The 24,516-nt window shown below is 48.5% G+C and overlaps 1 protein-coding gene across 1 annotated transcript in view; it reads left to right on the forward strand.

Annotated features, from left to right (window-relative positions):
* Positions 1-24,498, forward strand: part of LOC144107132 (helicase ARIP4) — a 39,224-nt gene extending 14,726 nt beyond the window's left edge. Inside the window, 10 exon segments of the mRNA XM_077640119.1 lie at positions 595-760; positions 2,126-2,536; positions 4,190-4,421; positions 7,460-7,759; positions 10,525-10,700; positions 18,567-18,727; positions 19,214-19,398; positions 20,418-20,588; positions 22,553-22,611; positions 23,207-24,498. Coding sequence (XP_077496245.1) covers positions 595-760; positions 2,126-2,536; positions 4,190-4,421; positions 7,460-7,759; positions 10,525-10,700; positions 18,567-18,727; positions 19,214-19,398; positions 20,418-20,588; positions 22,553-22,611; positions 23,207-23,461 — 2,116 coding nt within the window. The 3' untranslated portion in view covers positions 23,462-24,498.
* Positions 24,499-24,516: the final 18 nt, after the last annotated feature.

Consider the following 24,516-nt stretch of genomic DNA (forward strand, 5'->3'; position numbering starts at 1 on the left):
CATGCACAAGCTCTTGGGGTGCTTCTATCTTAGGTAGGCAGATAGGGGCTATAGCAGCTCATTGATCTATAGATGGAGGTGCAGTTTTTATGTACGTATGATTAAATCGGCATTTGCCGTGCGAAAGTACTTGGTGGAGACATGTTACAGGTTTCATGGCCCACTTCCAAAATTTTGGCAGTCCATGGCCTGCACTGTCTTCTTATGTATTCTCGCGGATCTGCAAAATGATGGGCTCATCTGTCGTTGCATTGAAGGTCACCGAAGGAGTGCCTAGTGGATATTTTATGGAGGTGGGGGATCATTGCATCAAATGCAGTAATGGTTGATGGATAAAGGGTTGAGTTGTGGCAAATGTCTGTGCGTCTACGAGGCAGCAGGAACCCGCACCAAATGCTTCTTACGTAGGCAAGTGTCCTGTGTTTGTTTCTTTGTGCTTCCACAGTATTTACTTGCACCGCCCTGCCTAGCTTTAGATTGGCCTACCTAGGTAGTGTACCCAAATATCCAAGTGCATACCTGCGTTGCTTTTGGCCGTGAGAGGCCATTATTGGTTAACCTTTTTTTTTTTTTTTGTCGCACATCCTTCTTCAGGCGGGGCCATGCGGTGCTCCGGGAGGCTCTGCCGCGTAAGGAAGAGCACGTGCTCCTCATCCGGATGACGCCCATCCAGAGGACGCTGTACCGGGAGTTTGTCAAGGAGTTTCTTCACAACTACAGGGTCACCAACCCTCTCAAGTTCTTTGCCGTCTGCTGCAAGGTCAGTGCGAGGCCACCGTCCTCTTCTCGGCTGGAAGGACGAACAGCTGCGATTGATTGCCCTTTATTTGTGTGTTAAAGCAGTCGTCCTATCGTGGTTGTAACAGCAGGGGGGGGTACTGGAATGTTCCTCAAGGGAGTGCTTGTAGACCGGAGCTGTGAAATGGTATCGCCCACATTTCGATGGAGTTCAAGTGTGTGGAGACACCCATTCATCAGATTTCAGTGCATGTGGAAGAACCCTGAGTGGTTGAAATTAATCCGGAGCCCTCCACTACAATGCGACGAGGGTGCACAGTTATGCTTCGGCACAAAAAAAAAAACTCATTAACCTTTTAGCATTAATATTGTAATTTATTGAAGACTTTGTTTCACTTTAGCATTGAACATTCCCCTATGCGTCACACTATACGTAGCTCACCAGCCGTTCCTAAAAGCAAAAAGCAACTAAATGGTTTTGCTTTGTATTCATTCCTTGTTTCCAGCATTTTTTATTTTATTTTATTGCAAATTGCTGGCATATGGCAATGCAAATCATCCATAGCTTGCATCCAGTGCTGAATAAATTGCGAGGCATTCCCATTGAGATTCACTGAGCATGCAGAGTCTGTGAGAAACCAATGTGATCATTGCCTGGCTTTTTATTCATTTCTCTGAATGCCGTGATGTATGGGGCTATACTTTCAAGCGTCCGTTTTGGCCATACCTCCCCTTGTGATGCGTCTAGCAAAGTGACTTGCTGCTGCTGAGAGCATTTGACTGAGTGGCTGCATATCTGCTGGCATGCTCTGTCAGACAGAATATGCCTGGCATGGTTTGTCTGTTTATACCAAGTCTGAATTTGGCTCCTGAAGCTGCATCAACACACCAAACTGAAGCATGTTGAGTGGGAAGCAGTAGCAGTAAGGGTATCATTGTCTTGTGTTACAGCGTTCATTCGTTTTGTCTGTATTGGCGGGTTCAGATGACTGATGTGATGTGGAATGAAGCAGTGATAGCAAGTATGCATGTCCCAAAATTTTTCTTTCCACTTATGGGACCATTGTCGCAGTCAATAGGCACATGTTGAAGGTAATAGTACAGCAGGCAGTAATCCAAGAGAACAGCCCGTGCTAGCTGTTTGGTGGAATGCATTGGTACGCAGGAGCTTTCATGCGAGATGATACCACCGACAGATCTAGCAACTCTCATCCATGATATGTAAGCACTGCGCTGTGTAGCAAGTGATGAAATGTGACGATGGTCACTATTTTGTGGTATGATACCTATTTGAGTGCATTTTGCCTTGGTAGTGGCACCTGTTCGCCAGCGTTATTGAAAGCCAGGACCCATGAATGAGTATCGCCTCGTTTGCTCATCTCCACAGGTGTGGAACCACCCCGACATCCTGTTCAACCTGGTGCAAGACAGGAAGAGCGAGGAAGGCCTGGACATCGACTTGGACATCGACATGATAGGGCCAACGGGCAAGGAGAGCAGCTCGCTCGCCAAAAAGCACCACCACCACCACCACCATCACCACCACCACCACACCAATGCAGCAGGCCTCCCAGACTCCGTAGTTGCGGAAAACAGCTGTGCAGGGCCAGATAGCAGCCTGTCGGGGGGCTGCGCGGACTCGTTGGGCCAGTCTCAGGACTCGTCCCCGTACGCCTACGGGGCCAACTGCGACGGTGGCGGCGTGGTCGCCGCCGGTTCCAACAAACCCAAGTACATTCAGGAACAGGGCCTGATGCCTTTCAGAGAGAAGTCGGACAACAACATCAGCTACGAATGGGTGAGTGAAAGGCACCCTGTTCTGGTGTGGTGTTGTAGTCTATGTGCTTGTTGTCGTGCTGTTTATGTTCAGTCATGGGATACCCACGTCAGTCACAGTGTGTGAGGGTGCTTATTTGGGCAAGCTGGTTTTGGGATGACAGTTGGCTGACTCACAGAGCGAATTGAAGGCACACTCTTAAACATGCCAAGTGTTCTTTCTGAGCGGCTGTTGTCTCTTGTGTACCCAATTTGTTTGTAAGAGTACGTGAAGCTTATGATGTCATATGCACCCCTCAACAGGGGCGTAGCCAGGGGTGGTGGCCGGGGCCTTATGGGGCTTCAGCCCCCCCCCCCCAAATTTTTTCGAATTGTCACGCACCACTGACCAAAACAACCACTGGCGCAGGAACTCATTCTGGATTTTGCCACCTACAGTGTCCTTTTCAGACTAGAAAAGACATTTTGGCGCGAATATTGCTAACTCTGGTTGTATTTCATGGCAACTCCCATGCACCTCGAGTCATGTAACGCAAGGGGCCCCATCCTAGCACAAACTTTCAAGGGCCTTTCGGTGGCTTGCTGTTGCGACTAAAATTTCGGTGCAATTACAATACATGACCGGTGACAGCTGCTGCTGCGCAGTACACTGGAACGAAGGAGAGCGTCGTCGAGATTTTTCCCTGGCCATTGCATATGTACAGAAATGTAAAGGTTCTTGGAATACAAAACTTTCATTAAAATATTTGTCGTCTACTTGCTAATTTCATGGAGTTTACGTTTCCATATCAGCGGCATATTTAGAATCCGGAGACAGTTTTGGAAATGAGAAGAACATGTCATTTTTGGTGGGAAATATCAGAGTGAAGCTACAGACCATTCATCTTATAGCATATGGTCAAACTTCAAATGCATTTTTCTCATTTTCATACTTTTAGTCAAATCTCCTCACCCTTTCACAGGATTTTGATAACTTCATTTTGTCTCACAAGAATAACCTTGGTACCATTTTCTTCGGAGAGAAATGAGGTACCCGATGACATCTTACTTTTTTTGTTTAGGCCACGCATAAATAGTAATCTCCAATTAGCTTAACAAGTTGCACAGTCAAATACTGCGACCTTTTACTCTCGACATAATTTATCAGGATGACATGCCTTTAGAGAAAAACAAAGGATTTCTTGGGGTATGGAAGCTCTCCGGCTGTCAATGCAATAAGAGCAACAAAAACTTGACGAGAAAGTTCATTAAAACTGCGTAAGAAATTACCTAATTATGCTCTAGACTTTGTAAGATAACTTTTGATCTAAGACCATCAGCTCAATTGTGATTACATTTTTTGAATCGGAAGAGAAAAAGGCATCTGTGTGCAAAATTTCATGAGATTCTAGCCGTAAATAAAAAAGTTAGTCTTAAGACCCTCGTCCCCCCTTAAATTGGTAAATGCATCAGCTGTAAACAGATCTGTGGGGATGCATTTTCTTTGTTCCTCTGTATCGGTTTTGTACGTTTTTGATAATGCTGATTTCAGATGGTACGAATATTTTTTGCAATCCCGTGAGCTTTGCATTGAGATTCTACTGCACAAGAATCTTCACGTCAATGTCTGCATCCTGTTATGTGCTATTTATTGGAGGCCTGTGTCTAACGGTGGTGTTTCCCTTCCACGTGGCAGGCGTATCCCTTGATGGAGAAGTACCTGCCTGACCTGCTGGAGAACAGCCACAAGTTTCTGGTGCTGATGACCATCGTGGAGCAGACGCTGGGCGTTGGGGACAAGCTGCTGGTGTTCAGCCAGTCCCTGTCCACGCTGGACCTTGTGGAGCGCTTCCTGAGCCGCCGGGAGGTGCCTCTACGGCCGGGCCTCCCCCACGGGGAGAAGTGGATGCGCGGCAAGAACTACTTTCGTGAGTGCCAGCCCACCTGCTCATTCTCCGCTGTGCGGTTTACCTTTGGCTGCAAAACGGTGCTGCAAACATTAGTGGCAGGGAAAAGGGTGGGAGGACTGCTCGCCCTTCTTGCAAATGAATGTACACCCAGCCAAACCTTTAACTGGCTCGAGTTTTGCATCGCTAAATGCACCTTGTAAAAGGCTTCTCTGGGCTAAACCACTGTCATATTCACTCTTTAATTTGATGCGTGTGGTATTTGGCAGTCCCTTGTTGGTCATATAATCTTTAAGTGGAGTGCTTGCCTAATTAGATAAAAATTATTTCAAATCTTCACCATCTGCAGCTACGAACAGCCAAAACAAGCGGGATATGCAGCAGTAGTTCTGGTGGTGCAGTCACGTTTACTCTGGGTACAGGGCTTGTCTACCACGGAAGGAGTGTTAGTTACCTAGAGGAGGAAGCGAGATGGACTGGAACCATTGCAGTGTATGCCGCTTCTTTTGGCACTTCGTAGATGCAGACAATGCAGATTTCTAAAAAATTTCATCCAATCGGCCTTTTACAAGGTGCAGTTAGCGCTGCAACATTCAAGCCAGTTAAAGATTTGGCCAAGTACCGTATTTACTCGCATAATGCTCGCACCCCCCACATTGGCTATCAAAAATTGGAAAATTTTTTTTTTCCCCGCATAATCATTGCACCCCCAAAATTACTACCGAGAGCCGTCTGCTTGTCGTAGCGATCGCCATCTATTGACTGCGGCCACAACTAACTGCCATGGTTGGGCGCGCGTGCTACTGGGCGGCGGTACTGTGCTATCATCCGCTGCCACCGCCGTACGCCATTTTGCGAAGGTGTCTCCAGCTCTCCGGTGTCTCGTAGGCCTCGTTTGCCTTGTTTGCGTGTTGCACCGTGCTCTTTGTGCCGCTTCGCCATGGGACGCTACGCAAGCTACACAGCTGCTTTTAAGCTAAAAGCTATTGAGTATGCGTTGGAACATGGCAACCGCGCCGCCAGCAGACACTTCGGCGTCAACGAGTTTTGCGTCCGGTATTGGAGACGGCAGCACGGAGAACTCAAGACGACTGGTAAGACGCGCCGGGCCTTCCGTGGACCGAAGACTGGGAAATTTCCTGCCGTCGAATCCTCTTTACTGGAATATACCTAGGCTGGACGAGCGGATGGGTGTGCTGTGTCGATTGATTTGATACGGAACCAGGCGCTTATTATCGCAAGAAAGGAGGGCATCCCGGTGCAAGACTTCCGCGCTAGTAACGGGTAGGCCACACGATTTATGCGGCGCAATGGACTCTCGCTCAGGAGGCGAACGACGCTTTGCCAGCGCCTGCCCGCAGCCTATGAAGAGAAAATAGTGGACTTCCATCGATTCGTTATCAGGATCCGGCAGGAGAAAAACTTCTTGCTCTCCCAGATAGGGAACGTGGACCAAACTCTGCTGAATTTCGATATGCCCAGCAGCAGGACAGTCGAACAGACAGGCGCTCGGACTGTGCACGTCAGGATTACAGGTGCCGAAGAACAGAGGTGCACGGTCATGCTAGGCGTGACGGCGGACGGGCGGAAGCTCCCACCGTACGTCATTTTCAAGCGGAAGCTCCCCCCTGGTATACACGTGCGCGTCCAAGAAAAGGGGTGGATGACCGCGGATCTTATGGTGGACTGGGTGAAGACTGTGTGGGGGCGGTGACCGGGAGCGCTTCTTTTTCCGTCGCTCCTCGTGCTTGATAGCTTTCGGAACCATCTTCAAGAGTCGGTTCGGGCGAAGTTCAAGGAACTGCGCACGGACCTGGCTGTTATACCCGGCGGCCTCACATCATTGCTACAGCCTCTTGACGTATCTTTGAACAAGCCATTTAAAGATAACGTCCGGAGGCTGTACGCAGAATGGATGGCCGAAGGTGAACATGCTCTGACGCCGGGCGGCAAGATCAAAAGACCGTCCGTGGAGCTGCTGTGCAGCCGGGTATCAGAGGCATGGGGGATGATTGATGTAAATATGGTGGCCAGGAGCTTCAAGAAAACAGGAATTTCGAACGCCCTGGATGCGACCGAGGACCACCTGGTGTGGGACGACGAAGAAGCATCGGAAGATGAAGAAACCATCGATTCCAGTGTTGACACGGACTCTGATGAAGAGTAGAATTGCCTGCAGGAAGTACGCAATGCTAGTAGTGACGGGGAGGTTGCGCGCGGCAAATAAAGTGCTTTAGCAGCTTGAGCTTACGTTCACCCTGTACTTTCATAACGAAGGTAAGTTACGCTTGAAAGTAATGTTTTCGTTATATTTACAATTGCGGACCTGACAATCCTGATCTTGCACCCATTCATCTTTGCATTTAACACTCCGAAACATTTGCTTGAAAATTTTCCCCGCATAATTATCGCACCCCCAAACTTCGCGTTGATTTTCAGGGAAAAAAAGTGCGAGGATTACGCGAGTAAATACGGTATACGGGTTGTAGAGGGAAACCGGGAGCGCATGACCAACGCGCTTCATGAAGCTCTGCTGTTGGCTCTGCTGCCAACAGCCGGGGGAATCGGCGCTAATGGCACATGCACAATAAGCACAGCTGACTGCTTTTTCCACGCATGCAGCTGGTGCCGCCCATTCTCGCCAGCTCTCTGCAGCAACGGTTCTTGTAGCGTGGCGGCCATGCGCTCCTGGTTTCCCTCTTAATAAAGTGTGACACAGCCTGCACAGTAAAAGCTCATTAGTTCGAGCTCTGTTAATTTTAAATCCCCTATAAATTGAAGAATTCCTGTGGTCCCGTAATTTGTAATGACAATTACAGATTATGTTACTGGATAATTCAAACTGGCGGCCTGTACGAGCCTAGTTAAATAAATCAGATGTTCGAATTCAGTGAGGTTGAATTAATGAGAATCGAATTCCTTCAAGACTTCAGATGACGACAAATTTTGCCTTTCCTTTCCCACTGGAGTTCCTGTGAGTGACTGTTGCCAAAGAAAAAAGAAATTCGTTTTGCTGTAGTGTGGAATTCAGAGGGACATGCCTCGGTGACAATGCGCAGGTTTGGATGGCAGCACATCGGCTCAGGAGCGAGAGAAACTCATCAACGAGTACAACTGCAACCAGGCGGTGAGCCTGTTCCTGTTGTCGACGCGAGCGGGCTGCCTGGGCATAAACCTGACGGGTGCGAACCGCATTGTGGTGCTGGACGCCTCGTGGAACCCCTGTCATGATGCCCAGGCTGTGTGCCGCATCTACCGGTACGGGCAGGCCAAGCCGTGCCACATCTACCGCCTTGTCTGTGACAACTGCCTCGAGAAGCGCATCTACGATCGACAAGTGAACAAGCAGGGCATGTCAGGTCAGTCTACTTCCCTCCGCCACAGTGCTGCACCACTGCTTCTTTTGCTCACTGGAGTTGTGGAACATGGCACAATTTCCACCACTCTTGGCACAAGGCAGAAGCAAGAGCAACGCTCTGTGTACAGAGCACAACTTTACATTTGTTCACACTTGCACGGTGGTAACAAGCTGGGAGCAGTGGATGCTCAGAGTCACCTATTTGGCTAGGTGTGAATTGTGTGTTAGCGACCATTTGTGGCACCAGTAAGGTGGTTATGGCAGCCATTAGCGTGTCTGAGTGTGCATCAAAGAGAAACTCCTTTATGCTTTAAGCTTAGCTTTAGCTGTCATGGTGTGTGTTTTGTTTTTTCGTCTGTGTCGCAAGAAAATCGTGTTCTTGTGCCCTTACCATTCACCATCTTACTTTCAACAACAGAAGTATATAGTGCTCTCTCTTATACAGTAAAACCTCGTTAATTCGAAATCACTTAATTCGAACTTCCGGTTAATTCGAACTGACGGCCGGGTCCCGGCAAAGCCCTGTGTATTTCAATGGGTCAAAACTCCCGATAATTCGAATATGCCGGTATCCACGTCTGTTAATTCGAACTAGGCGCCGATGGCTGGCATTGCTCCTCGCATATACCGTAAAAACCGGAATATAGGTCGAACTTTTTTTCAAAAAACCATGGTGAAAAGTCGACCCCCGTCTTATATACCGGTCATTGGCGGAAAAAATACGGAAGTCTTGCAACAATGGGTGGCTGAAGTCAGCAGCCTCCATCACCATCGCCATCAGCAGCAGTGCCGCCATTTTGCGTTTTAGTAGATGCAAAGCGGAAGCTAACGGCAATTTACCGTCGCCTTCAAGAAAAACATGATTGAGTACGAGGAAGCTCACGGGAACCTGGTGGCACAGCGCGAATTTGGAGTATCCGAAAAGAGCAGTACTGGCGGAGGCAGAAGCTGCGTATTACAACTTGCAGCAACCAGAAGAAAACATCATTTCGTGGGCAGACCGTAGTGTATCGAGAATAGGAAGGAAACGTTGCGCTGCGAGCAAGATCGCTGCCTGTGACTGCCGAATGCATCCGCGTGAAAGCGGCAGAGATCGCGCGTGCCTCTAGACTCACGAGGGCGCAATTCAAAGGCTCGCCATCCTGGTTGCGGCGATTCATGAAGAGGAGGGCTTTGCTCTACGGCGCCGTACTTGCCTGTGCCAGAAACAAACACGCGGGCCGATTGGTGAGCGATATTGTTGAAAAATTTTCCGGGTGTGCATACAAGCAGCATTTAAATGAAATTAAATACTGTCACCATTGTGCAACCTCTCGAGTCGCATTTGTTTCAAAGTAAGGATGTCTTTCGGTACTTTTCCCATTGAAAAAGATTTTTCATTTTTAGAATTGGTTAGTTAGGGGGTCGACCTATATTCCGGTCCGACCTCTAGTCCGGTTTTTACGGTATATAGTGCTCTCTATTATACTTTGGTTTCATGTTCTGGTGCTGCTGTTATAACAATTCCTAAAGGTGGCACTGTTTCCCCAACTGCAGTTAAAACTGATTGATTCGAACCGTACTAATTTAAAAATTCAGATAATTTGGCCTGCTAATGCAGTCCCAGCCAACGCCTATGTAAATTGGCGACATCGCATGCTTGCTAATTCGGACGCTACGGGTCTCTCAGCGGGTCTCACAATCGCTCCGGAAGGGAAGCTGTATCCAAGTATGACAAGTGCAGCAAGCAATAGTCCAAATAGTCTTACTCAAACCTAATTCTATGCTGCAAAATCGCTTGCGCACCCCTGACCTTCGCGCAACGGCAGGCGGAATGAGTGAACAGCACCATGTCAACAGTCACACCGCATAGTTTCAGTTTTTCTTTGCTTAGCTTCACACCAGCCCGCCTAAGCCAGCCAACCAAACCCAGCTGCGTGCTGTTCTTGGCGTCGATTGGCATGTCTCGATGGGCTTTTCAATCCCCCCCCCCCCATTTTCTTTTCGCCGCTTCAGCGCTGCTGAGCATTTCCAATGTCCACAAGGTTCTGTTCTTCCAGTGTGCCGAAACTGCATGCTTGTCATGTGCTGTTCGCAGTTTGTGCAGCGAGGCCTCCTCACATGCGACATGCGAGGGGTGCGACGCAGTAGCGGTGGAGCTCAACCGCTAAATATTGTGGTCGTCGTGCCAGTATCATTTTAAATGCAAACATCTATTGCCCAGTCTTTCGTCGAATAAGTTTTTCATGATGCAAGCGATTCTTTTTTTTTTTTTGTTTTCAGGGTAATTCAAGAATTCAAACATTTTTTTCCAATCCCTTGAAGTACGAATTAATGGGCTTTTACTGTACTTGCGTATTCATGAAAAGTCACCATGGCACAAAAAAATTAGAGAGCAGCACGGCAGGGCACTTCAGCTCTTGAAGCTGCTCCTGCACTGCGTCCTGTTGTCATCACAATCTGCTGCACACCATTGCAGCTCTGACCTTTTGCAGTGAATTACAGTGGCAGTATCGACTACAAAGTTCCAACAGTCAGCTACAGAGTTGGAACAGATGGGCTGCTGATTATTTGCAATTGGTCCCACTTGCACTTTGAAAGAAAGGAAGCTTTTCTTCTTCTTTTTTTTCATTACTGGGTGACGGACACGGACAAGAGACGAATAGACACAGCTCTTCATTTCCCCGTTTAAAAGTGCTGCAGTGATCTGTCACCGCATGTTTGGCCGGCTAATGCAAGAAGTCGAAAAAATTGAGCATGTGCCCCCCTGTGTGTGTGTCTGATCAGATCGTGTGGTGGACGAGATGAATCCGGAGGCCAACCTGACCTGGAAGGACGTCAGCACCCTGGTACAGGACAACGAGGATGACCCTCCAGTGCAGGACCTCTCGGCTGTCGCCAGTGGGTTCACCGACTCAGTACTGCGCACGCTCACCATGGAGTACTCACAGTGTCTCACCAAGGTAAGCCTGTCTCCCCCCTGCTGGACAGCTACCTCTTACCTCTTACACTGGTCTTAGACCTACCGTATTTACTCACATAATGCTCGCACCCCCCACATTGGCTATCAAAAATTGTAAAATTTGTTTTTCCCCGCATAATCATCGCACCCCCAAAATTACTGCCGCAAGCCATCCGCTTGTCGTAGCGATCTCCATCTATTGACTGCAGCCACAACTAACTGCCATGGTTGGGCGCGCGTGCTACTAGGCGGCGGTACTGTGCTATCATCCGCTGCCACCGCCGCTACCGCTTATCCACTCACCACCGCTACGCCATTTTGCGAAAGTGTCTCGTAGGCCTCGTTTGCCTTGTTTGTGTGTTGCACCGTGCTCTTTGTGCCGCTTCGCCATGGGACGCTACGCAAGCTACACAGCTGCTTTTAAGCTAAAAGCTATTGAGTATGCGTTGGAACATGGCAACCGCGCCGCCAGCAGACACTTCGGCGTCAACGAGTTTTGCGTCCGGTATTGGAGACGGCAGCACGGCGAACTCAAGACGACTGGTAAGACGCGCCGGGCCTTCCGTGGACCGAAGACTGGGAAATTTCCTGCCGTCGAATCCTCTTTACTGGAATATACCTAGGCTGGACGAGCGGATGGGTGTGCTGTGTCGATTGATTTGATACGGAACCAGGCGCTTATTATCGCAAGAAAGGAGGGCATCCCGGTGCAAGACTTCCGCGCTAGTAACGGGTAGGCCACACGATTTATGCGGCGCAATGGACTCTCGCTCAGGAGGCGAACGACGCTTTGCCAGCGCTTGCCCGCAGCCTATGAAGAGAAAATAGTGGACTTCCATCGATTCGTTATCAGGATCCGGCAGGAGAAAAACTTCTTGCTCTCCCAGATAGGGAACGTGGACCAAACTCTGCTGAATTTCGATATGCCCAGCAGCAGGACAGTCGAACAGACAGGCGCTCGGACTGTGCACGTCAGGATTACAGGTGCCGAAGAACAGAGGTGCACGGTCATGCTAGGCGTGACGGCGGACGGGCGGAAGCTCCCACCGTACGTCATTTTCAAGCGGAAGACCCTCCCGAAAGGAAAGCTCCCCCCTGGTATACACGTGCGCGTCCAAGAAAAGGGGTGGATGACCGCGGATCTTATGGTGGACTGGGTGAAGACTGTGTGGGGGCGGTGACCGGGAGCGCTTCTTTTTCCGTCGCTCCTCGTGCTTGATAGCTTTCGGAACCATCTTCAAGAGTCGGTTCGGGCGAAGTTCAAGGAACTGCGCACGGACCTGGCTGTTATACCCGGCGGCCTCACATCATTGCTACAGCCTCTTGACGTATCTTTGAACAAGCCATTTAAAGATAACGTCCGGAGGCTGTACGCAGAATGGATGGCCGAAGGTGAACATGCTCTGACGCCGGGCGGCAAGATCAAAAGACCGTCCGTGGAGCTGCTGTGCAGCCAGGTATCAGAGGCATGGGGGATGATTGATGTAAATATGGTGGCCAGGAGCTTCAAGAAAACAGGAATTTCGAACGCCCTGGATGCGACCGAGGACCACCTGGTGTGGGACGACGAAGAAGCATCGGAAGATGAAGAAACCATCGATTCCAGTGTTGACACGGACTCTGATGAAGAGTAGAATTGCCTGCAGGAAGTACGCAATGCTAGTAGTGACGGGGAGGTTGCGCGCGGCAAATAAAGTGCTTTAGCAGCTTGAGCTTACGTTCACCCTGTACTTTCATAACGAAGGTAAGTTACGCTTGAAAGTAATGTTTTCGTTATACAGGTGAACCTCGATATAACGAACCTCGATAGAACGAAGTTCGCGATTGAACAAACTTTTTTTGTTTCAGTTTCTTGCTTCCATTGAAATGCATGTGTTTTTTTCCTCGATTTAACGAAGTGGTTTCGCGCTGCAGTTTCAATGTAACGAACCTCTATGTAACGAACCTCTATGTAACGAATTCCTGGATTTTACGAAATTTCTCAATTCCCCAACACATCCCCCATTGAAGCCCATGTATAGGCGACCTCCATGTAACGAACTCGTTGCGGCAGTTGACCTTGATGTAACGAATTCGTGGCTCTGATCATCGAGCTGTATCTTGTAATGTTTTGCCCGAAATTTGACCGGGCAGTGCGCAACTTTAATGAATATTGTTTAAGTAAGTTTTTATATTAAAAGATAAAGTAGACCGCGAGCAGAACGCTTGCAATCGCAGCAAACAAGCAGACCTCGGTGATAATGATGATGTTGAGCGCCGCTATCGCCGCTCCGTGGCAAGCGTAGCAACTTTTAAGCTTTCATTTTGTAGCTTGACACTAGGTGGCACTACTATGACAAATTCTTCGTGGTGTTGCGGTGCAGTTATGGTAAGCCGCCTTCGTCAGCGTGTTGACGTGCGTGTGCTGGTGTGTGTTTACGGTGTCGGTTCGTTGCGATGAGTTCCGCTGTGAAAAAACGCAAAGTTTTGTCGCTTGTAGATAAGCTCTCGATTTTGAATGCGGTTGCCGCCGGCAAAAAAAAGAAGGATGTCGCTGCCCGCTTCAATATACCAGCCAGCTCCCTGTCAACCATTCTTGCTGCAGAACAAAGCATCCGCAGTGCGATGGAGTCGGGCACAAGTGCCCAGAAGAAAAGACTGGAGACGTAGACGTATGCTGATGTGGGCAACGCCGTGTTTGCATGGTTTTTGGACAGACGAGCACAAAACGTGCCCATAAGTGGCGCGATTTTGCAGCAGAAAGCCATAGATTTTGCTTGCATCCTGGGCCACGACGACTTCAAAGCGAGTAACGGCTGGCTACAAGGATTTAAAAGCCGGCATGGTGTCGTCGGAAAAGTGATGCTGCTACCTCGTGGGTGACCGAGAAGCTTCCCGGCATTTTCAGCCGCTATGAAGCTGCCGACATTTATAATGCTGATGAGACGGCCCTGTTTTATTAAATGTTACCGAGCCGCACGTTGTCACTAAAAGGAGAAGACTGCCGCGGTGGAAAGCAAAGTAAACTCCGTGTGACGGTTTTGCTTTGCGCCAACACTGATGGCAGCGACAAGCGAATCCCATTGGTTATTGGCCGCAATGCCCGGCCCAGATGTTTTAAAGGAACAAGGCGGATGCCAGTAAAATATGTGGCAAACTCCAAAGCTTGGATGTCGCGGGCAATTTTTTCCGACTGGCTGAAGGAGCTCAACCAAGATGTCAAGCGAGAAGGTCGCAGCATTTGTTTGCTGCTTGACAACTGCTCCGCGCACCATGTGGAAGGCCTACAGCTTTCGAACGTCGAGCTGCAGTATTTGCCACCTAACTGCACTTCTCTGGTACAACCCTTAGACAAAGGGGTTATTAACAGCTTTAAATGCTGTTACCGCCGTCGATTGATACAAAAGATGCTCCTAGACATCCGACTTGAACGGCCAACGAAAGTGGATATCTACCAAGCAATCGAAATGCTTGCTGCGTCGTGGCAAGAGGTCGGATCACAAGTGATCGCCAATTGCTTCGCCAAGGCTCAGGCAAATAAGGCCATTCAAGCTACAGTCACTGAAGACGAACCTTCAAGCCCATCCGAGGTCGCAGAAGCGTGTGATGAACTACGCATGAACGGTGGGGTGCCCGACAGTGTCGAGCTGTGCGACTTTTTGTTCGTGGACAACGGCGCCGTGGCTACGGAAGAGATGACTGATGCGGCACTTGTCGAAACCGTTAAAGATAGCCTTGAAGGTGACGGTTCGTCAGAGCCTGATACGTTTTGTGCTGTTCCCACCGCGAGGGAACTGATGGACGCGGTGGACGTTCTGCGCCATTTCGTCGGCTCGCAGGACAATGAAGCAGCCATGGATGCCTTAGTTTCCTTGGAGCGCCGAGTAGTGGCTTCGATCGGGCAAAAACAGCAAGTGAAAATTACGCAGTTTTTTTCTATTAAATAAATTCTTTGAATGGCGAGTTCACTTGAATTGATATCTGTCGAATTTTTATTTCGTTTTGGCATAATCCTTACCAGTCTTAACCCAAAACTGCATGTAACGAAAACCTGGATATAACGAAAAATTGCGAACTTTTTTCAATTTCGTTATATCCAGGTTTGACTGTAGTGCCCTCTCCGACGTTTTGACGTCTAGAGCAACGTTGTCAATCCAATCCGATCCAAGCCTAGTGCGTCTCTCGTTTGTTGGCACAGGAAGGCACGCTGCCACAAGAAGTCATTTTTCTCTGATTGTGGTGCTCTTTTGTGCAACAATGAGTGGTGCGCCCCGGAAGAGAAAAGTGCTTTCTCTTGATCTTAAAGCGAAAATGATCAAAGAAGTAGCCGCCGGCGAGAAGAAGAAGAAAGTGGCGGACAGGTACGAAATAACGCTGAGTACCCTTTCGACCATTTTAAAGGCGAAGGACAACATATTGTGCGCTGTCAGCGACAGCGGCCTGAGTGGGACAAGGAAGAGGCTGAAAGCGGCCACGTACGACGACGTGGAGAAAGCCACATTCACGTGGTTCATGGAAATGCGCGCAAAGAACATGCCTCTGAGTGGCGCCATACTTCAGCAGAAAGCCCTGGACTTTGCAAGTGTGCTTGGGTGTGACGAATTCAAGGCTAGCAGTGGATGGCTACAACGTTTTAAAGAGCGCCACAATATCGTTGGCAAAGCAATCAGCGGTGAAAGCGCGGAGGCGAATGCCATTGGAGCTGCTGATTGGCTTCGTGACCGCGTTCTAGTTATCCTCGCCCGCTATGACATCGCGGACATTTATAACGCCGATGAAACGGCATTATTCTATCGCCTTTTGCCGAAGAGGACCCTGGCTCTGAAAAATTAACGTTGCCATGGCGGCAAGCAGAGCAAGCAACGTCTAACTGTGTTGCTATGTGCGAACATGGATGGCATGGATAAACGCAAGCTGCTGGTCATCGGAGTTAGTGGAAGACCACATTGTTTCATTGGAAGGTCGATGCCCGTCAAGTACGTCAGCAACGCAAAGGCTTGGATGACACGAGCCCTGTTCAGCGACTGGCTTAAAGAGCTGGATGAGGAAATGAGGCAGCAGAAGAGAAAAATCTGCCTTCTCCTGGACAACTGTTCAGCGCACCACGTTGATGCGGAGCTGTCAAACGTCGAGCTGGAATTTCTTCCCGCAAGTTGCACATCCCTGATCCAGCCATTGGATCAAGGTGTAATCAACAGCGTGAAGTGTGCTTACAAGAAGCGCATGATTGAGAGAATTTTGCTCAACATGCGGCCTAACGCGACACCAAGATTGACGTGTTTATGGGCATAGAAATGCTGTCTGCGTCCTGGCAGTCTACGAGCAAGGAAACTATTGTAAACTGCTTTAGAAAGGCTGGCATAAAAGCTGTGTGCGACTCGCTGGATGCGTGAGACAACGATGAAGCGAGCGAGGGAGAGGCGCCTGCACAGTCAGATTTCGCTGATGCGTGGCAGCAGCTGAGCGAGGAAGGTGGCGTTCCCGAGGATGTAAGCCTTACCGACTTCATCACCAGTGATGGGTATGCCGTCACAACAGAAGAATTGGACGACACCGCAATAATTGAAAGTGTTCAAGAAAAAACCATTGTAGAGGACGGTGACGACACCGAGGAGGCAACGCAGGCGCCCACAGCAACAGAAGTGCTCAATTCCATTGACATTTTGCGGAGTTATGCCGGCGCGCAAGAACATGAACAAGCATTGGTAGCGGTAGCCACCTACGATCGCCTCATTACGCCGACGCTCATGAGCAAACGTCAGGCAAAAATAACTGACTTCATGACTGCATCAACTCGCACTGCATCATGAAGTGATTTGATGCAGTCACTTGCCTTTTGCAAACTTTTTAGAATAAAGGTTCTTCGTTTTTGAACTATGCTTAGTTATTGAACTCGCGTCAATCTCGCCCAGTCGCGGCGCTGGACTGCTGATCCAGATGACGCGGCGGCTGCGTTTCGATGGAGGCGAAATGCAAGGCGCCCGTGTACTGCGTGACGTAGCACCGGTTAACCCCCATGTGGTCGTAATTTTCGGAGCCCTCCGCTACCCCCTGTCCTGTGAAGTTCCAGTTGACAGTCAGTAAATCGCGCCCCGCCCCGCATGCGGTGCACAAAGCCAGCCTAACTATTTTGCGGGGCCTCCTACTTGCACGTCCCATTCCCATCAGCCCGTGAGCGCAAGTGACGGAGCGCAGTGTTGCTTGACGCCATTTATGGATTTCCGCACTGCTTGGTTTCGTTTTCGGTGATGCCGCACGCTTCGTGCCACGTCTTCGCAGCAACACGGGAAGCTCGCTTTAATTTTTCACTTGCGGCATTATCTCCATATCTCATTCAAGATTTTGAGATACCCGCAATTCGCTGAGAAAATACTGTAAGGTAATGGGCAGCAAAATTCACGGCGCCGCGGGGAGCAGCTAGACTCTACAGAAAATTTCAATTAAAGCAATAATTTGAGATGTGCCATTTCGAGGTAACGAAGCTTGACTGAACTACTCTTGCCGCTCTATTTGCTTGTCGTTTCTTCTAAAATCGGCTGCAATATCGTCACGAACGCACGTGAGTGGAATAAAACAGAAAAACGAATGTTGTTTGAATGTACAATTTCATTAACGGCACTCGAAGACAAAAACCTCGTCGCAACGAAGTTCGCGATATAACGAAGTTTTTCCCCGAAAAGTACTACTTCGTTATATCGAGGTTCAACTGTATTTACAATTGCGGACCTGACAATCCTGATCTTGCACCCATTCATCTTTGCATTTAACACTCCGAAACATATGCTTGAAAATTTTCCCCACATAATTATCGCACCCCCAAACTTTGCGTTGATTTTCAGGAAAAAAAAGTGCGAGGATTACGCGAGTAAATATGTATGGTATTTTCCTTATATTTAGTCCAATCCTGATGAAACTGTATCAGGTTGCTCAGTTTTTTTATACCGATTTCAAATATGAAATTGTTTTTTAATTAATCCATTAGTTCCTAAGATAATTTTAATTAGTCATTTATTAGTACCTCGGTACAATAAAAAAAATGGCTCAATAAAAAATAATTTTTAACCAATGGCTACATGGTATGGTGAGTAAAGAGTGCAATAATTGAAGCAGTTTTTCCATTTTACCCTCATTAGTAGTTTTACAGCACTTAGAATAGCAACATTCAAAGTGTGAATATCGTGCATCGATAAACTTTGCAAAATTACAAATTCTTGAACTGTGATTGAACAATTGTGCTTTGATTATTGCATACATAGTGCCTTCAGCTTCTCTTAGCAAACAATATGACATGTCTATCTGTCCTAGACGTTGAGATATTGATGTACTAAGACAGCCAGGTGTCCAAAATTTTCACGGTGTTAAGTCGCCTGCTCCCGAACAGATTGAGCCCACACAGTGATCTAAGTTTAATACTATGGTCAAAATACCGATTTCCTGGAGGAGAAAACTGGTAGAGTTGAAGAATAATAGCTATAGGCTCCAAAAATGTCATTTTTAAGAATTGATTTTTGGGTCGTTTTTTTGGTCCCAAGGACCAGTGTCCCCCTTAATTAGCTGAACCTGGTATCTTGGTAGAAGGGTAGCTTGGTAGAAGTAGTGATCAGAGGTGGTAGCCTTAACAGAATAAACGGCCCTTTGTGGTAGTTTCTGTACAAAGAACGTAGGAAGAGCTCCATAACCCATCATAATGGGTAAGCTCAAAAGGTTCCAATATGTTTCTGCAACTGTAGCATCCAGCATTTTGCGGGTGTTTCTGCATGTATTACACATGCATTTATTGCACCTGTAATACAGGGCCTGCACCCTTTCTTAGTTTGGTTTCTGCTGCAAGAGGGGTCATAACGTTTTTAAACAACTTTTTCCCCTTCCTGTTTTTGTGGGCGTGCAGGAGCCGTTTGAGCATGAGTCTTTGCTGCTGGATCGCAAGGACCTGAAGCTGACCAAATTCGAGAAGCGGCTTGCCAAGCAGAGCTACGAGCTGGAGAAGAGGGCCACCCTGCACGGGGGCCGCACCTACATGCACACCGCCACCGCTGGATATTCCAACGGGTGAGTGAGGCCGGGCTGGTAGTTCGGCTAAGCAGAAAGCAAGTGCCTCGCTTCCTCTGAGGTGCAATTCTGGATTTGATGTGCCAAGTGCATGGTAAAGCTTATGGTGGGTATTGGAAGTAAAGGGGGAATAAACAGTAAGGTGAGTTCAACCAGTTCACATTGGAATCAATCTGAGCTATTGGTGTGGAAGTCATGAGACAAAAAACACAGAAACACTAGGTAGAACACTGACCCGTGTCAGTGTCTTGTCCTCTGTTTCCTTTGTTCTTGTCCCATGTCCATTGTGCTGTTAGATGAGAGAAATTCGCTAAAGAATGATGTGCTTTTGCTGCCCCCCCCCCCCCCCCCAAAAAAAGAAAAAAATAATAATAATAAAGGAAAGGTCAAGCGAACTAGCAAAATGGGAGGCAGGTTGGTAGAATGCATTTGAATTGCTTGCATTTCCCTCTAATGAAGCTGTTGTTGTGTTCCATCTCAAACCAGGTACCAGACATGGCAGAACCGGCAGGGCACGGTGACATTCCTCGGGCCGGGACCGACACAGACCACGCCCACACCGATGCAGCCTGGCTCGCAGAACGGAGACATGCCCGTCTGGGGCACCCCCAATGTCATGCAGTCCCTCCTGCGGCAGGGCATGACCGTGCAGAGGATGCGGGTGCCTGCGAGTGAGTTCATGCAGCATTCTGCAGACAGCTGCTTCTCTCCTGTCCCACCTCACTGCTTGGCACCATTCGGTTGTTTGAGCACCCACGCTGGGCGCCCATGTCCTGTTGAGAACGGATGGGGTATCATTCAGGGGCATTCGACGGAGGCGCCTGGGCACCGGACAGTGTCAGTGCACACTAAAAAACCCAGGTGGTCGAAAATTAATCTGTAGCCCTCTACCACGATGCCTCTTTCTTTCACTCCCTTCTTCATCCCTTCCCCAGGGCACAGTTGAGGTGTGCAACAAGCATTGAGGAAGTTACTGCGCCCTCCCTGCTCTCATGACCAGTTTTCATCTTCCATTTTTATCATTCATACTCGGATCACGGACTTTGGCAATGTAAGGGCCCACTCATGCTTACGTAACACATGAACAACTGAATTAAAGAAAAACTAGCGCCAAACCATGCAAACCACAAGACAAGAACAAAGACTTGTCTTCGTTCTTGTCTTGTGGTTTGCATGGTTTGGTGCTAGTTTTTCTTTAATTCAACTATGCACCAACTAGCCCAAAAAAAGGTGTGTTAATGCATGAACAACTGAGAGCTGTGCCATGAAAGGTGAGTTTCTTTTATTTATTTTATATGCTACAGGGGTGGAGCAGTTGCCAACAGTAATTTCTGGGCTAGTCGCACCAGTAACTAGTAGCAACATCAATATCGACCTCGGATCACGTTCTGAATTCAAGCTCGGACTCTCTCACGACTCGGATTGCGTACTGAATCTGAGCCTGGACTCGCGAGTCTAATCATCACCAGTATCTGAGTCTGGATTCGCAACTCGGGTCGTAATCATAATCGGAGCCCGAATTTACTCATGACTCAGGTCATCACCCGCGTTCAAGCCTGAGTGAGTCAGTCAACTCATGAGTGATCTCGCCAGCCTGTTGGATCGAGCATCTCAAAGATCAGGCAGTGTCGAATTGGAAATGTGACCACGTGCTGCAGCTAACGTTGGTGACAAACCTCACTGTGCGCAGAAGTGACCATACCGCTGAACAACTCGTCGGACCCCCCTGTGGAGATTCCTCCTGGCACAGAGATCTTGGTGATGAAGACTCCAAAGGGTGTCTACCTACGGATCCCAGATGGCCGCATCATTGCGGTTCGCATTCCTACAAGCGGAGAAATAGCCACGGCCGGACAATCGGGTCAGTTCTGTTGCCTTTTGCAACCATGGCTTTGTTCCTTATCCTGCTGATGTGTGGAAGCCTTTTCTGCTATCAGCCAGTGCTCCATGCAGAGGATTAAGTACTATCTATGTGTCTTTCACTTCAAATCGAGGCTAGTTTGTGAATCGTTATCAAGACACATCAAGTGTGCGAGACCAGATGTGACATTCCTCTAGCTACCTTTGATTGCATCAGTGGCTCTCAGTCCTAGGTGTGTCAGTTATCCTTGCCATAGCACTGGTATGAAGCTGAAAGGAGCATGTGTAAGTGCGTCACGACATTGAAGGTTGTCGTAATTACTCGCGCAATGAACCTGCTTTTTTTTCTAGGTGAAAAGTTCGCATTTTTTTCTTTTGGCTGAAACTAATATAGAACATTGTGATTGATTAATGTTTAGCAGGGAAAAAAGGTTTCAGTGGATTTTTTTGTATGATTTCTGACGGCCCATCCACCCACTTGCCTGCCCGTATATCCGTCAGTCTTCAAAAGGGTGCACCGTCGACAAAGTTGTGTCGCCGCATCACCTGCGTTAGTGTTGCCAGTGTTTAGCTTAGTTCGCTTCAATAAGTGTTTGCTGTATTGCAGCGTGTTCTGCCTATTTTAACGTGATATTGTTAAGGCTCCTGTTGTGCAAAAAGCTGACATCGGCCACAAAGAGCCATAGAACCAACTTTCACAAAGAGCAAAAATTGGGTCGAGTTGTTCTCCGGTGTCACATTAAAGAACCCCGGGTAGTCGAAGTTAATCTGGAGCCCTCTGCTGCCCCGTCTCTCATAGTGTACTGTGCCACCTTGGTGTTTAAAATCCTGCTAAACATTAATCAATCACAATGTTCCATGTTAGTTTCAGCCAAAAGAAAAATAAAAATTTTTCACTTGCCACTTCGTGCCGCCTTTGTGTCAAGCTTTGGCATAAGCTAGCCAGCAGTCGGTTCAAGCGAAGCATTCCTCGCTGTCCTTGTTAGTGGCAGAAGAAGTTGTCGTTTCTGGTAAGAGCCAGTGTATGGAACCACCATAGGTCAGGGTGCACTCGCCAAGGAGTGTGCTCTGGCGGAGGCACCTTCCGGCCCCAGAGAAGTTGCCCTAATCCTTGCACACGCACTCGCAGACCACTGCTTCTTTGAAGGGGCCTGACTTTGAACTGCCATCTCAGTTGAGTTTCCTGCTGGGAAGGCCATGCAGCAGTGAGAGCAAGTGTAGGGCTGGCTACTGGCTAAACTAGGCTATGGCTAGGCTCTCTCTGAATGTTTCAACTAAGGCTTGGCCTAGTTTACGTAGTAATTTTTTTGCCTAGTATGAGGTGCTCTGGGCATTGACATGTTGGTCTGAAGAATGTTAATGGCTAGATGTTGAGTATCGGTCTCAAATGAAATACTATAGGCGGGCCACCATCAGCGTACTGTCAGTGTGACTTGCCACCATGCTACAAGGATCACCGAGCCTGCCTGTGCATTGGTGTGTACATTGCTTCATAGTTCATTGTTATGTGGAGTAGTACACCAGGCACATGGCCTAACAAACTTCTCCAGCATGCGTTAACGAGCATCTCTCGTCAGAGTTGTTTTGCATGAAGGAATGAAGAGAGGAAATGAGTGAGGGAAAGTTAATAGGAAAGAATGACGGAGTCGGTGAAAGAGCACAAACTGAATGAAGGAAAAAAACAGCAACAATCCGCAACCCTGGATGGGCTTGCGAAGATCAAGAGCTCTTGGAACCGTGGCAGGATCAACATTGCCTTGCAAAAGTTTGTGCACGCAGTGGGTAACTTTTTTTTTTTTTCTCCTATGTGAAGGTCTGTTACCAGCTCTTTGAGGCCAGGGATCCTGGTGTTGTGTCAGCAAATGCTGGTACAGCAGAGAGCCTGTTCTCTATTACACTTTGAGCGGAAAGAACTGTTTGTGTCATGTTAAGCTGAAGTAACAAGAAACGTGTTCTCTTCCACAGGTGAATCTGCGAGCAGCAGCACTGCCACAGCCAGCACGGGGAGCAAGCAGTCCTTTGGGGTGAGTTTACCAGTGTGGCCCAGTGACAGCAGGTTATGGCCGTGGCCGCTTTTGACGGCTGACCACTGCTTGGAGCTAGTCCTCAAAGCCTTATTGTCGATGTGGAATAATCAGAGCCTGGTAGGGTTAGGTGCAAAATTCCATACATCAAAACCATGCCAAAAATATGAATGTTGCAGTGGACAATTAGGATATGGCAGGGGCTGCCAGTCTTATTAGCCTTAGGGAACCACAGTGGCCTTCAAAAGGTGCTGAGTAAACCCATGCATCTTAGTATATTAGACTCTTCATGCTCATTATGCATGCAAAAAAAAAAAAAAAGAATGCAACACCACAGCCACCCAAAAGGCTCTCCCAAGAACCTAAGGGTTTCAGGGAACCCAGTATGAGGACTCCCTGTGGTAGGGTTTAGCATTTGAACATCAACTGCAGTGCAGGAAAACGTTGCAGTATGCGAACAACACGTTTTCATTATGTCTTGCATTTCAGTAGAATAGCGCTGAGCAATGAGGAAACAAGTAATTGCCAGCTGGGAATTAATTAGGTTCTACTAGAACAGCTTGCCACAGTCCCTCTTGTGCCCTATTCCGCGCAGATCATTCAGCCGTCGCTGCAGTGCGGAGGCAGGGTGCAGCTCTCGGGCGCCGCGGCGCGTCAGGTCAGCAAGGGGCCACCCGAAGTCATCAACCTGGACGACGACAGCGACCTGCCCGACGAGAGCAGCGATGATGACGAGGGCGGCGGTCGCAAGAATGGCGCCATTGTTCCTGTGGCGGCGGTGAAGAACACATCGTCGATGCTGGAGAAGCCCAAGGAAGCAGGCACTGCTACCAAGCCAGTTGCAGTGTGACAACGGCATCACCTATCGGCAAACAACCTCATTGTGGATCTCTCTTGAGTCTGCCAGTGTGTGCTTGTGCGTGTGTGTGAGCCTGGTGTGAAATAAGAGTCCCTGCAAGGCACCGGGACTACGACGACGTGCATGCACCATGCCGCGTGAGAAACCAAGAGAAACTGTGTTCCTCAGACGTTCTGTTCCCCCAAGAAGACAACGGCCTTTCCTGCGCTGTGTGCAAGCTGAACTGGGGACTGGCCTCACTGAAAGAACAGCATTCCAAAAAAAAAAAAAGCCACACCACGCCTTCTCGCTAGATGATTCGTTTTTGTTCTTCAAGCGGCCGCTACGAAGTTTTTCTTTTTTTCGTTTTTCTCTGCCACAAGCATTTTAATTAATCATCAGAAGAAACAGGAACTCCTTGTGTGTGCAACACCATAACAGGACAGCTGCTATATGCATGGTGTATGTATGGCACGAATGGGGGGGATGTGAAAAAAATCACATGCTAGAAATTTCAAAGTTATTTATTTAAAGAACTGTCTGAGCAGCATGGCATGAAGACAATGCCGAGCCGTGCGCGGATGCAGGCGCAGCCACCTGCGAGTCTGGTGGAGGGAGCTTGCTGGCATTACCGGGAAGCGAGTTTTGAGGAGGGGGCCCGCCAACACAGTATTTATGACTTTTTTTGTTTATTCAGCCTAGAAGTCCCAAGGTGTGCACGAGCTCGGTGCATTTCAATCTAGTGCAGTCCTCTTCTCTTCCACCTTTCCACTGTTGAGTCTCTTTTTTTTTACTTGTTTTTCTGGTGGCGTCGCAGTTTGTACAGAAGGTTTTCCCGACGTCGACATTCCTGGCCTCTGCCCCTCTCCTGCCCTGATGGCTGCCCAACGTGTGCGAGTGACAGGACAAGAGCCGTTCTGTTCTCATTGAAGTCTCCTGCCTCCTCCTAGCCTTCACGTCATCGAGTCCTGCAAATGTGTGTGTTGTTCCCTGTGACTTCCGCATTAAATTTTATCATTTAAGTGCATCTAGCCAAGGGAAAAAGAAAAGTGTTTCCTGTATGTGTT

Source organism: Amblyomma americanum, chromosome 10 (assembly GCF_052857255.1).
Source record: "Amblyomma americanum isolate KBUSLIRL-KWMA chromosome 10, ASM5285725v1, whole genome shotgun sequence".
Taxonomy (NCBI): domain Eukaryota; kingdom Metazoa; phylum Arthropoda; class Arachnida; order Ixodida; family Ixodidae; genus Amblyomma; species Amblyomma americanum.